At 38.1% G+C, this 14443-nt stretch overlaps 1 protein-coding gene across 3 annotated transcripts in view; it reads right to left on the bottom strand.

The window, feature by feature from the left end:
- The window catches only part of nfia (nuclear factor I/A), a 347682-nt gene extending 339047 nt beyond the window's left edge, over positions 1 to 8635 (bottom strand). For all 3 annotated transcript variants that reach the window (XM_041791310.1, XM_041791311.1, XM_041791313.1), the window contains exon 1: positions 8561 to 8635. In XM_041791310.1, coding sequence (XP_041647244.1) covers positions 8561 to 8635 — 75 coding nt within the window. The remainder of the gene's footprint in view (positions 1 to 8560) is intronic.
- Between the last annotated feature and the right edge of the window lie 5808 nt (positions 8636 to 14443).

Below are 14443 nucleotides of genomic sequence, written 5' to 3'. Positions count from 1 at the left end.
CAAGAAATATTCATGTGCTTTACTACTTTTTCAGTGTTTTTGTAAATCAGTCAATTTGAAAATTCATGGATAACAATAATAATTCTATTTTAGCATTAAAAATATCATTTGGGTTAAAGAGCTTCTACATATTGGTGTATTAACCATTGCAGAAACATCAAAAATGATTTAGGTAATTACCAATGCTGTTAATTTAGAGCAGCTGTGGCATAAACCTTACTTTGGTTAGGGTTAGGGTGCTCTAATACATTTGTTAAGCACTGTATATATGTACATATGTAGAGGTCTTATCCCACAATATATTTAAGTTCCAAACATTTATTTTCCTGATCTATTCTGTTTTCTGGAACCAATTTCTAAATTCTCTGCAACACTTTAGAATTATTATGTGTGTCTTTGTCTGTGTTTTAAAATCTACTTTAATGTTTATTAAGCACATTTTGACACTTTGATTTGCATTTTAAAGTATATGGTCTTTAAAAAGAATCCCTGCAGCTGAAGCTTTAAACAAGTAGCCAACAAGTCACATTTACTTCAGCCTTGTCTACAGACTGACAGATAAAGAAACTATAAATATGACACACATCTGATGAATTTTTGAGACATGTGGTTATGCAGTTAAGTAGTGACTGTATGTTATTTTAACGCCATTTTGATTTTAATTTTAAAAGGTGGTGCATATGTTGATTTACTGCTCTGAATGAGGCTGTGATGATCAGTGACATAAACGTGTCACACTGGAACCTGTCTGCTGCTCACAATGACGGAGAGAAGAGGAGGAAAGGCAGGATTACGTGCTGCAGCAGTATGAATGTAGGCCAAAGACATGCATGTAAATCAATGATTTTACTGTTTAAGACATTTCGTAATAGTGATCCATGTCTGGACCTCGCGGACGTCACCGCCTCCTTCCGTAAAAAGACGCTGATGTTATAACGTTTCACCCGTGACTGCGTTATCTTGACGTTTACTTGCCAGGTGGAAAGGCTTGTAAATAACTCTGCTGTAACAACAGCAGGCTTTCTGCCTCAGACACGCTTTCCTCCGCTGACTGCGGTATGCGGTATGATAAGCTTTGTGCAGATTGTGCAAATATTTTTTTTTGCACACTGATGGCTCAGAAAACCAAGACAAAGCTTCATATAAGAGTTAGAAATCATCATGAGAACTAAATCTTAAGTTTCAGTTTCACTTTTGAAGAGCGAGTCTCCACTGTAGCAGAAGGGGAGGGAGGCGGGGAGCACCGAGCGAGAGGTAGTAGAGTTGATCCTACGATAAAACAGATTAAGCAGATCACCAACACATTCTATTTCTTCACAATCTGAAATCGTCTTATCGCGCACCCCTAGTTGACAGGCTTGCAGTCACTTCAACTTAACCACACCAGAGTTAATATCGTCGACTAAAACTATGACTAAAAATGTTCTTCGAAAGCCTTTTGTTTCATGACAAAAACTAGACTAAAACTAACAAAAAATGATCTGTGATGACTAAAACTGACAAAAACTAAAAAGGGTAGAAGTAATGCTGATTGGTCGTTCTCTGACCCTGAACAAGCGTATCAGCTTGAAGCTTTGCAAGATAGATCCGCCTGGTGGCAGACATGAAATCTGGACAAACCTTCAGATTGCAGAGGTATGCATCCGTATCAGCTTATTCTCCACATTAGCCAACATCAACACCAAACACACAGGAGAAGATCTTTCTGCAGGGACCCTCTGATCACCCTTTCTACAATGAAAGACTCTGACCAAAGCTCAACCTCATAATAATTCAGATCAAGATGCACAACATTATCAGCATGAAATAGGTACAGACAGATGTGAAACAAACAGAAAAACCCTGAATTTAGTGAATATGTTTATGAAGTGCAATGGTTAGGACCCTGAATATTAGAAACAAGAAGAGAAAAACCAACATGTAGCAGCTTAACCAGCAGGAAAAGCTATGTTTTCCTCTTCTAACTGTTTTTTTTTTAAATCTCCAGATGTTTAGACCCATCCAGCCTCATCCTCAGGGAAGCACAGCAGAGAAACACTATTTTGATCAATTAAATTACAGAGTTTTGGGACATTCGTCTCATTTCAGGACTCAGAGAGACAGAAAAATAAATCTCCTCAGAGGGATTTCAGTCAAAAAAGGGATGCATTCAACCAAACTACTTCTTCTTACACAAGACTGAGTTAAAGGAACTATTATCAGGATATATTGCATGCCTTTATTGTAAGTCATATGCAGGAGATTTAGGGCATTTTGGCCTGTATTGTACAAACTGAAGCAAACGTTCAGCTGTCCTCTAGGTCTGCAGATCTGAGTCATTCCCTGATTTTAAAACACACTGAAGTGGAAGAAGCATTCTATAATCTTATTTATGCAGTTATTTAGCTTGATTTCAGCTCGTTGTTAAACTGAATTTTAATCTAATGTGCAGAGAAAACTCCACACACACGAAGCAACAGGACAGATATGTAAATAAAGAACGTGTGTATGAGTGTGTGTTTGTGTGTGTGCAGAGAGAAAGGAAGGGGGGGGTCTGCTCACTGACAAATGGATTATGGGGCCATCACTTGTAGTGCTGCAGAAATCCCATCAGCCCCTGTGGTGAACACACACCACACACATGCACACACTCGATGCACATGCTCTCTCTCTCTTTCTCTCAAACACTCACACACACACACACACACTCACACACACACACACACACAGAGTTGTAGCCCATTATTCTTTCAGAAATGATCTTCTGCCTCCTTTTTTACCCTGAAAACCCTTTTCTGCAGGTTTTCAGTGAATTATCTTTAAAAAGTTTCCAGTTAGGTTAAACTTAATGCACATGGCATACAGAGGGTTAAACAATCTCTTCATAGTCAATCAATAAATAAACCAATCAGTCTTCATTTGTAGAACAATAATTCCAATGTATTAATGACCTATTTCATCCAATTTTAAGCAGTTTTTTGCCATTTAAATTACATATTTTTAACATAAGGAATGACTTACTTTGGTACATTTTCAGTGGGTTTTTAAATTATTGCAACTTTAAACATTCAGCCAGTTTTTATTCTTCTCATTTTTTTTATCATTTTCAGCAGGTTTAGGCTAAAAAATCACTTTTTCCCTGTCATTACCAGCAGGTTTTATTTCTTAACTACTTTCCTTTCATTTTCAGAAAACAAACTTGGTTTTAACATCATTTAGAAAGTTTTTACATGTTTTTCTTTAAACATTTAGCTGGGTTTTTCCATGTTTAAAAACATTTTTGGCAGAAAACATGAGCTTTTATCCTGTTTGGCAGGTTTTTATGCTTACCAACTACTTATTTATGATTATTTTACAAGGGTTGTTTTCATATATTTTTCCATTCTTATTTTTGTTATTATTTCCAGCAGGTTTTTTTCTGATTTAGCGATTAGATTTTCTTCTCTTATCCCCTTTGGGCATCAAGGGGAGGAATTTAAAAGTTACTTAAACACTAACTCTGATGTGTTCCTAACCTTTGTCTGTTTTTCTGTTTATTTCTACTTTATAAAGACATTCTGAGCAGAAAAAAATCAGAGAAACGCTCCTGAATGTTCTTTTCTCAGAATCGACCCTCCTGCTCTCTCTGTTGTTTAACGTGTTGTCTTTCGGTCTGTGGGTGTTTTTAACTTCACACTGTTGTTTTAAATGTACACTGAATGTTAATTTTAACAAGATCTGGTTCCAGAGCTGCAGATGAGTCGCTGAAAATTCAGAGACAATATATGCACACTGGCAGCGATTCAACCCCAGTTATGATGTGTGAATAACACCAAGATTATTGTTCTGGACGTGAGGAAGGGGGACACAAAGGGGCCGAACAAACATGTTCGATTTGTCTGAACAGTATTTATGCACAGAAGCAGAACTGAACGGTAAAGTCAGGCTCGTACTGCTCTGTTAGTGGTCTTAAAGGGCGCTTTTTACCCTGAATATCACTTCTACCCGTTCACATTCTCACACTGGCGTGGATGTAGCGTGATTATCAGCGTTAACTCAGCCCATTCATACATGAACCTACTAAAACATTCACACTGATGCAGCAGAGGGAGACTATTGGGGTGAAGTGTCTTCTACCAGCATGTGACTACAGGAGCCGGGGAACAAACCCCCCAAACCGACACTATCGCTGATTAGGGCTGAACGATTTGGGAAAATAATCTAATGGCGATTTTTTTTTACCCTATATTGCGATTAAAAACACAATTATTTCTTTTTCCTTAAACTGCTTTCTCTTCAGGCAATTTTGTCAACTTGCACCAGGGGAATGTGCAATATATTTTATAAACTGTCTACTGCAGGGAAGCCAATGCAATATTACTGGGCAGGTGAAATACTATACTCTACCTGCAAGTCTCTCTTATTCTGGGTCAATGTGGACCCTTTATTTATCTGTCTGTGTACTGCCTGTTTGTTTGTACGATGAATGCATTGATTGTGAGCAGTGCTGCACTTGTGTCCATGACAAATTTCCCCCCGGGGACAATAAAGTATATCCTTATCTTATAGTTACTCATCTCATGTATTTTCCCAAAAAAACATACAATAAATAATTCTAAACTATAATCAACAAAATATTAGATTAAATGAGGGTGGAACAATTTTGAAAAAATATCTAATTTTGATGATTTTGACTTATTTTGCAAATTGGATCTGAATTGTTGTATGAACGGGAATGATAATTTTATATTATTCTCAAGAAAATCGTACAAAAAGAAAAGGAGTTTTTATACACTACTCTAAAAATATGCCACTAGAATGATTGCATGATACATAATGCATAACGTCTCTGCTGCAAAAAAACAATTTAAACTGGTATTTTGACACAAATTTCAGGTAAAACAAATATTGCACCCTCTGCCATTTGAAAATTGCGATTTAATCTAATATGCGATTAATTGCCCAGCCCTACCGCTGATGCACAGCTGCTAAAATCATGAATTACGGGGATTTATTCTGATTTCAGAACAACTTTGCATGCTCGCAATGGTTCAGTAAAACATGGATTTTTCAGCTTCATCTCTTTTTTATTTCTATATTTCAGAAATTGAAGCAGAGAAAAATTAGAGTGAAAACTGGACAAACTCCATTCATTAAAACTACACACAGGAACAATTTAATTTTTTAAAATTTAACTGAGAAAAAAAATCCAATAAAACAGGTTGCTTCTAAATCGATAAAACCAGTGAAAACATGAAATTAAAACATTAGGAGCACTTTTCTAATAAAAGGAAACATTTAAATATGAATGAGATTAACTTTCTATTATAGCAGTGAATTAAAAAACGATCTGTTTCCCTGAAACGACCCGGCAGAAATCATCACAGCTGCTTTTTAAATTTTTAAGCAGATAATCCTCTTTGTGCTCTCAGTCTCTTTAACCTTTTTCTGCTGCTTCAGAGCCCGACGACGGCGCCGCTCAGGCTGGTTTATATTTGACTAATTACCCTGCTACGGCCACTCTGGAGGGACATCTCAATAATGTGTAAAAAATTGTTTGAAACGTGCTAAATTATTGTGGGATTTTTTTTTACTTTTAAGGGAAAAAGGAGGCTTTTTTATGTTCTTTAAAAAATCTTAACATTTCAATCTTAATATTTTTTATTTGTCGTAAATTTAAAATAAGAAATAAGGAAACTAAAAAAAACCTTGAAATTATTTTTATAGAAAATCAAGAATAATGTTTGAATTTATGCAAGCAAAAAATCCATTAAATTATCAGATTTTCCTTTCATCAGTTTTTTGGCTTCCTTCATAAAATCCAAATTTATACCAAGCTATAAAGAGTTTTTTAAATAAAAAGCAAAAATAACCTGAGCTGTAAACACAACCAAGCTGGCTAATTTCTTTATTTCTATTGTTTTAAAAATTGCACTCATAAATAAAAGCTACTCCTTTTAAAATAAAGATAAATAATTTGTACATTTTGGTGTAATAAATTAAAATAAAGAGAAATAGATTTTTTGGAAAGGATGAACTGAAACTGATCCTTCTTTTAAAAAAAGATTAGAAATGTGAAAATTTTATGGCTGTGAATTTACCAGAGTTTATTATTCGCATCTTATTTAATGCACAGCAGTCTTATGACTACAACAGTAAACTCACTTTTGGTCCATGTTGAGCTTTTTTTAAATAATCATTACAGGCGGAAATTTGTGCATAAAAATGTCATTTTCCATGGGATAATTTTACTGAACCTAAAGTGGAGCAGAAACATAAAAAAACAAAATCCAGCGATTAAAAAGTCCCTTTAATGTATAAAACTGCCAGTAATTCACATTCAGACTGTCACATGCAATACCAGGAACAAAACTCCACCGCCCACACACCTCAGACCCTCAGCAGGCAGAGGGGGAAAAGGCTCCATCATCATCATCATCATCCTCATCTGAGAGCCGCGCTCCGCCGCCCGGCTGCTGCTGCAGCGCCGGACAGTGAAAGTGTGTGAGAGTGTTTCAGGGACGGGGGGTGGTTTTGGTTTGACTGAGAGGAATTCACAAAGTTCACGGTCCTGCTACGGAGAGGATAAAGCCGCCTTTGTCTCATTAGCAACTAGGGCTGGGCAACGTATGGAGTTTTAACATATACAGATGCATTCTCAACTAAATATAGGGCAAGAAAACCTCGCTGATACTGATGAGCTGAAGTTGATTTATAGAGAAAATGAATACCAGGCTCTTATGAAGAAAGTGTTTGGGGCTCATTGATAATCTAAATGGAGAATAATCTTTTATCTAATTATTGTAATATGAGAGAATTTTTATTATCCAGTAAAAATCAAATGATTCTGAAACCTGATATCACAGATAGCCCTGAACACCAATATGAGACCACATATTGCTTTTAATGATTTAACGTTGCAGGTGGAAGCCTGCAATCTGTTAATTTGCACAAATACGTTGGCAACATTTGGAAAGGTGGGAGAACCTGCTGAGGATCTGGACGGCACTCACGCTCCCTTCTGGTTAAAAATACGACTGAAGATCATGAAGTTTTGGTGCTTTTGTTGCCATTAAAGAGGATTATTTTACTGATGCCCAGAGGGGGATTCAAGGATTACAGCAACACAAAGAAGCAAGACGGTAAACGAGAGGAAATTCAAAGAGAATAAAGAAAAACATGCAGAAAATAAAATGAGGGATAAATCAAATTGTTACAGAAAGGAGTAAAAAGTCCATACAGCAATACTATAATTATAATAATAATAATATATGAATAAACATAAATGAGATTTAATCATTTTAAAACATGTGGTACCAAGAGAAGAGATTATGCTGAAAAATACTTTATGGTTGCCAATGTTTTTGTACAAGTCCAGGAGTTTTTCTGCAGCTTCTCTGTCTTAAAAAATCGCCTTTAAATGGAAGTCTAGGACTTCAACTTTTGTTCCATATGATTAGATTTTAGCTGCACTCGTATCAAAGTTAGTAATTCTGGTAATGAGACACCCATCTGTTATTTCTCTGCAGAAAAAACATCCAAATATGATTTTTGTGGTCCATATCACCCAGCCCTATTAGCAGCAAAGCTCCTTTATTTAACTGGGACAACAGGAGAGGAACCTGCAGCACCAAAGTGTGCACCTGAACGCATCACGCTGAGAGTCCCGGCTGCCCTGAGCCGCTCCGAGCCGTGCAGAGCGAGGCCGGGTGCTGCTACAGTGTTAAATGCGAGGCTGGCAGTAATAGTGAGCCGTCCTCTAATGAACTCTCTGAGCTCTTTCATCTCTCTGCCTCATTTGAACGACTCGTCCACAAAAGACTATTGTGAGCCACCAAAACTTCCCCCGGACCCCCTCCTCGCCTCTCAGCGGAGTCACCAAACTGCCCCCGTCTGCCTGCCAGCTTCTCCCCGCTCGGCCCGAACCCCTCTCTCCCCCCCCCACCCTCCCCTCCTCTTTATTCTCACAGCCACCACAGCAGCGGTGACGGGGGTGTCAAAGGTCTGCTGGCCTCGCTGACCACGACAAGCTGCTAGATGCATCCCGAGCCCCCGCCGCGTCCCGGGACACCGCCGCCATGCCGGGCGGAGGGGGTGTTAGCTCCCTGGTGCGCCGTAATTGCCACAGCGACGGCGATGTGTCAGAGCCGGGGAGCCGAGCGCGATGTTCCGCTCTCAAACAAAGCCGGACTTTCTGTGTGTTTTCACAAAAGTTTCCTCTTAATTAGACGCAACAAGAGAGAAAGAGAGAGAGAGAGCGGAGGATGAGGAGGGGAGGCTCAGCGGCACGACAGCGAACCCCCGGCCGCGGCAGCAGACCTGAGCTGGCACCCGTCTGCTAACGGGACACCGCAGAGAGAAGGAGGGAGGGGGGCAGCGGAGACGGGACGCTGACAGATAAAAACAACAAACAGTCCGACAAATCCAGGAGCGATTTTGGAAATAAAACAGAAAACTGCTGCTTGAGAGAGCTCGCACAAGAAGAAGACGACGGAGGGAGAGAGCGAGGAGGAGGGAAGCTTCTTCTTTTGGTTGAAGAAGAAAGTCAGGAAGGAGATCAAGAAAGAAAGGAGGAAAAAAAAAAGAAAATGTGCCAACTTACCATCCACCAGGTCCTGGCTGAGATGTCGTAGCAGAGCTGCCATTTGATGGAGCCTTCCGAGGTTTTCCCTGCCATTACGCTGTCAGCAAGCTTCATCTGATGCGAGTGCGCTCACCGGAGATAAGACACCTAATTGAGAAAACATTTGCACTGGCATGTTGGGCAACATGTAGCCCGCTCCATACCATATGGAATCATGGGTAAAAAAAAAAAAAAAAAAAAAAAAAAAAAACACCTTGACAATGAACCAATCTCATGCAGACCCCGTGGCAAGGTGAGCGGCAGTCATCTGCTCAGAGAGAGAAAACACACCCCCCCTCAGCAGAACGATGAGCCTTTTTTCCGCATCGCTGTGCACCTCGGGTCGCTTCTCCCCCCCTTTTTTTTTTCCTCCTCGGGTATAATTAGGGCTTGATCTTCGTTATCACCATCCCTATCATCATCATCATCAAGTAAAAGGAGAAAAAGGCAGCCCGGGCCGAACTGAACTGACTCCAAACAACTTGTTCCGCTTTTTTATGGTGACTTTAATGGGACGGAGGCAGGTAGAGAGAGAGAGAGGGAGAGAGGGAGAGGAGGGGGGAGAGAGAGAGGGCAGAGGGCTGAAGCTGCACAGGGCGATCAGTTCTCTGTCCGGACACATGGAACTGCTTACACACTATCATGCTATGTTTTGTTTTGGCTTTTTTCATCCATTCATCCTTCCTTCCTTCCTTTCTCCCCCCTGAATCCCTCCATCCTCACCCCTCCATCCCTCCTTTAGCAGAGTGTTTTGGCATAAATACCTCCAGACCAAAAGGATCGTCCCGTGGAAGCCCGGACAGGAGAGCAGACCCCGCACACTGACCACCATCCGCCTGAAAAACACCGGTGAGTCTGTTTTAACTTCACACCTCATATTTCTGTCTGTAAAAGTTTTAAAAGTTCTTAAGAGGGAGGAAAAGCAGAGATAAAATTCTTCTGCAGAAGAAGAAATGTTGCAGAAACTTACTACAAATGCTCTGCAGAGTTATTGCTCCTTTTAGTGTAGTTTAGTATACTTGTACACAACAGGACTGTCAAAATGCAGACGTTTACTACAACAGCTCTAAAATCTTAGCGTTTAAGAACGGAGCAGCTTTAACTACAACTGCTGATGTTGTTAGGAGAGTTTATCATCATAAATGCATATTAAAGGACGGGCACAACAAACACATGAAGAAGAACAGGATAAAATGTCACTGCTTGAAAGAATGGAGCAATTTTAACAAAAACTGTTGATGATATTAAGCAGAATTATTGTCATAAATGTGCTCAAAAGGGCTGATAAAGCATGCAATGACTTAAAAAGGGCTTTTATATTCAGGCTTGTAAGAACAGAACAATTTTAACCACAACTGTAGGCATTATTGGTGCAGTTTTTTAGCACAAACTAAATTAAAGCAGTGGTTCTCTACTGGTAGGACTGACCACCTCGTGCACGAGAAACGACACAGCACTCAAATGTACCGTGCTTAACAAATGCATTAGACCACCGCCCAAAGTAAGGTTTCTGCCACAGCTGCCCTAAATTAACAGCATTGGTAATTACCAAAATCATTTTGATGTTTCTGGAATGGTTAATATACCGATATGTAGAAGCTCTTTAACCCAAATGATATTTTTAATGCCAAAATAGAATTATTATTGTTATCCATGAATTTTCAAATTTACTGATTTAATATTAATATATATATCATACATATATATATATATATATATATATATATATATATAATATGTCAAATTATATTAATATGTCAGATTATAGTTATTTACTGTCATTCCTGAAGAGAAAAATGAGTTTTAGTGGTTGAATGTTATGCTTGATTCATTTCTGACTTCTCAGAGAAGCCCAGTGAGCTGGCTCAAATTTGGGTGAATTCAGTTTGAAATTCCTCATTCCTGTTCAAAATTGTAAAATGTGGAGAGCTGACTGAAAATGAAAGAGTCCACATTAAAGCACTCATGTTGCCGGATGGTCTCTGAGGCAGATATGACAGGTGGTCTAATAAATTTGTTGAGCACTGTATTAAAGAAAAAATGTTAACAGTTTAGACATTTGGTGGATGACTGAACAAAGAGAACATTCAAACAGGCTCACTGTAGACATGCATGCATTCATTTTACTCCATTTCCAATGATAACATGTCAGGTTTGATTGTTTTCTGGAGATCTGCAGAAATAAACTCATTATCATGGGGGCATCAGGTTTGTTAACCAAGATAATGAGATAAAGAAGTCAAGATTTGAAGAAAACAAGCCTCCCATACATCACAGCCTGTTTACTACTTTTTTTTTTCAGACACACTTTTGGACCCCGACACAGCAGCTCAGAGAATTAAAGTGGGTATTAACCCTTGTGCCCTCCTCAAATTTACTACCCTCTGGACACCTTCGAGGCAAAAATGTACACGTGCAGAAAACTGCTATTAAATCAGCATACATCAGTATTTTTTTACACTTTTATTTCCATAAATCTCTTAAACGACTTCAGACCTGCTCAAAACTACCAAACATTCAATTATTTTTAAGATTTTAACCCTTTAAATGCCAGTTTGATTATTTGAAATATTTATTTTTTCAGTACAAACAACACTAGAAGTGAATTATTTTCCATATAATAAATAGTAAAAAGATGGGGCTTTGGTGCTGATAAGAGTCTTGGATGGGTCAAAGATTAGCAATAAAATTGATTTGATTGCATTAATATCTTTTATGTAATGTCAGAAATCCCCTCTTGACATTTTTGAGGCAAAAATGCCCCCATTGACTTCCATTAAAACCATTTTTATTTTAATCTCACTGTCATTGCAGTATAAAATCATGCATTCTTTAATGTCAGCATTTCAATGTGAAGAAGTTTAGTGGAATTTGACATTTTTACCGTATTCCACCAGATTCAACCATTTCCTCATTGTAGGACCATGCACCACATTCTGGTATTTTTGCCCATTACATGGAGAGTTTTTGTGTAAGTTTAAAAGGGTTAAAATTCTGAGAATTACTGAATGCTTGGTAGTTTTGAGCAGGTCTGAAGTTGTTAAAGAGATTTATGAAAAAAAAGTAGAAAAAAATATTGATGTATGCTGATCTAATAGTAGTTTATTGTACCTGTCCATTTTTGCCTCAAAGGTGTCCAGAGGATACACAATTCATTGAGACAGTATGAATGACATTTAAGAGTAAAACATGTTGGATTTCAAATATTTAACTAGGAAGAAAATTTCCTGTAAAAATTCATGCCACAAGATGTAAAATTGACAAAATGATCACAAATTTAAAAAAAAACAAAAAAAAAAAAAAGTTGAGAAAAATGGCCAAAAATGCCCGAGGAGAGCAAAAGGGACTGGCAAAACACAGACGTTATCCCCAACACCACTTAACCCATTACTGAGCAATTTTGACTAAAACTGCTCTTTAAGGTGATAAAGAATGTCATGGTTGTTATGCTTTTTTTAAGGGTTATTTATGTAAGAAATTGTGTACAATTTATGAGTAAATTATAAGAAATAAATTTGAAAATACAGCCTAAAGTAGGATATATTTACAAGAATTTGTGTCTCAGTCATGCCCTTTAAAATAATATAAAATAAAAGCTGAAGGAAGTGTTCAGTTTGACTCATTCTGTTGGATTCATGGGGGATGGAAGACCTATTTTGGCCACTTACTGCATTAAAGATTCCATCAGTGGGATCTCCGGTCAGATATATTTAATCTAACAAATACTTTAAAGAATAGAAGTACACATTCTCTGTGAGGTTAAAAAGGAAAAAAGTCTAAACGTGTGCAGCTGTGTGTTACTGAGACCTTAAACATCGAGGGCACGGCTGAAAAGAGGAGAGGGATAAAAACCAGGTGAAGAGAGGCGGGATTATTTCGGCTCTGATAAATATAATTTGGTTGCTTTTAATGCCTTTTAACTGATTTATGAAATATTCTAATGATTTCTTCATCATTAGTGAAGCCATCATTATGCACTTCAATCATTCTTTAAATTTCACTGGCACTAACGTTAGATATAGCCCTGTAAATATGGACAAAAATAGGAAACAGAACTTAAAAGTTAGTTATAGGACCATTATGACCTAAAATACACATTTGCAATATCTTAGTGCTAACCATAATTTTTGTTGTAAAAATTAAAATTAATAAATCCCTTTCAGATCAATTTAACCATTTATTTTACCAACATCTGGATCAAAATTTGCAATATCATGAAAAATCACATCCAGGATAAAAGCTGTAGAAGATGTGCTGCAAAAAAATCAAGTAAATGCCCTTAAAATTGTAAAATCACATCTTAGATTTTATTGTTGGATTATAAGGAAGTCTATGGTTGTGTATTATTTAGCATGTCTATTAGGCTGAATGATTCACAAAAATAATCTAATACAATGTTTTTCCCAAATATTTCGATTTAATATGCGATTATTCTTGGGTTAATTTTGTGTATTTTTCAACAAATTCAAGCAATAAATAATTCCATAAATAAGACCATGTGCATTAAAATATGAAATTATTTCCAAAGCAATTCATCCATAGTAGCATGAATTTGAATATGATGGTGCAACAAGCTTTAGTCCATAAAGGAGGAGGCTGGGGTGGAGGAGGTGAAGCTTAAGTCTATAAAGGAGGAGGCTGGGGTGGAGGAGGGTGAGCTTTAGTCTATAAAGGAGGAGGCTGGGGTGGAGGAGGTGAAGCTTAAGTCTATAAAGGAGGAGGCTGGGGTGGAGGAGGGTGAGCTTTGGTCTATAAAGGAGGAGGCTGGGGTGGAGGAGGTTAAGCTTTAGTCTATAAAGGAGGCTTGGTTGGAGGAGGGGAAGCTTTAGTCTATCAAGGAGGCTGGGGTGGAGGAGGTGAAGCTTTAGTCTATAAAGGAGGAGGCTGGGGTGGAGGAGGTGAAGCTTTAGTCTATAAAGGAGGAGGCTTGGGTCGAGGAGGTGAAGCTTAAGTGTATGAAGGAGGAGGCTGGGATGGAGGAGGGAGAGCTTTAGTCTATAAAGGAGGAGGCTGGGGTGGAGGAGGTGAAGCTTTAGTCTATAAAGGAGGAGGCTGGGGTGGAGGAGGTGAAGCTTTAGTCTATAAAGGAGGAGGCTGGGGTGGAGGAGGTGAAGCTTTAGTCTATAAAGGAGGAGGCTGGGGTGGAGGAGGTGAGGCTGGCACAGCTGATCACAGCTGTTTGCATAATGTTCATTAAATCTCTGCCGCTGAATTAAAAGATTTACTAAACTGTTATTTTGACACATTTCAAGTTAAAGAAGTATTGCAACTTCTGTGATTTGAAAATTGCAGCAGGCCATATTGCAATTTAATCTAATGTGCGACTAATTGCCCAGTCCTAATTTCTATCGTTACCAACAAGTTTCTTAGCATTAAGAAAATAATATTGATGTTTTTGTAGTTTCTTTCAGCCACTAAGGCAGGGGTCATCAAGTACATTTGCACAAGGGCCAGATTTAGTCTCGACAGGATCCCTGGGGGCTGGACTTTCAAATTCACAAAAATTAAATAAATATTTTGGTCTGATTGAAATATTATTGTAGTAGTATTTGTAATTTCTTTCAAAACGCAGGAAATTTTTAGTCATTACCAGCAATATCCAACCCTATTATCTATAATGGCCAGAAGGAGAACAACAGGATTCGCTGGCCCCTTAAAATCCCAGGGAATGGGCGCTCCCCAATTGTGATTTAGCATGAATATTAACCCATTTTTGATCCTTTTTGTCCCTTTTTGCCTTTAAACCAATTTTTGCAAGATTTTAACCCCTTTTGAACCACTTTTCCTGCATGTTTTATCCCCTTTGTGCCACTCTAATCTATTTTTGCTACTTTTTAACCAATTTTCATTGCATTTCTTTCA

Source organism: Cheilinus undulatus, linkage group 7 (genome assembly GCF_018320785.1).
Source record: "Cheilinus undulatus linkage group 7, ASM1832078v1, whole genome shotgun sequence".
NCBI classification, from domain to species: Eukaryota; Metazoa; Chordata; class Actinopteri; order Labriformes; family Labridae; genus Cheilinus; species Cheilinus undulatus.
This window is presented reverse-complemented; position numbering and strand designations above follow the sequence as displayed.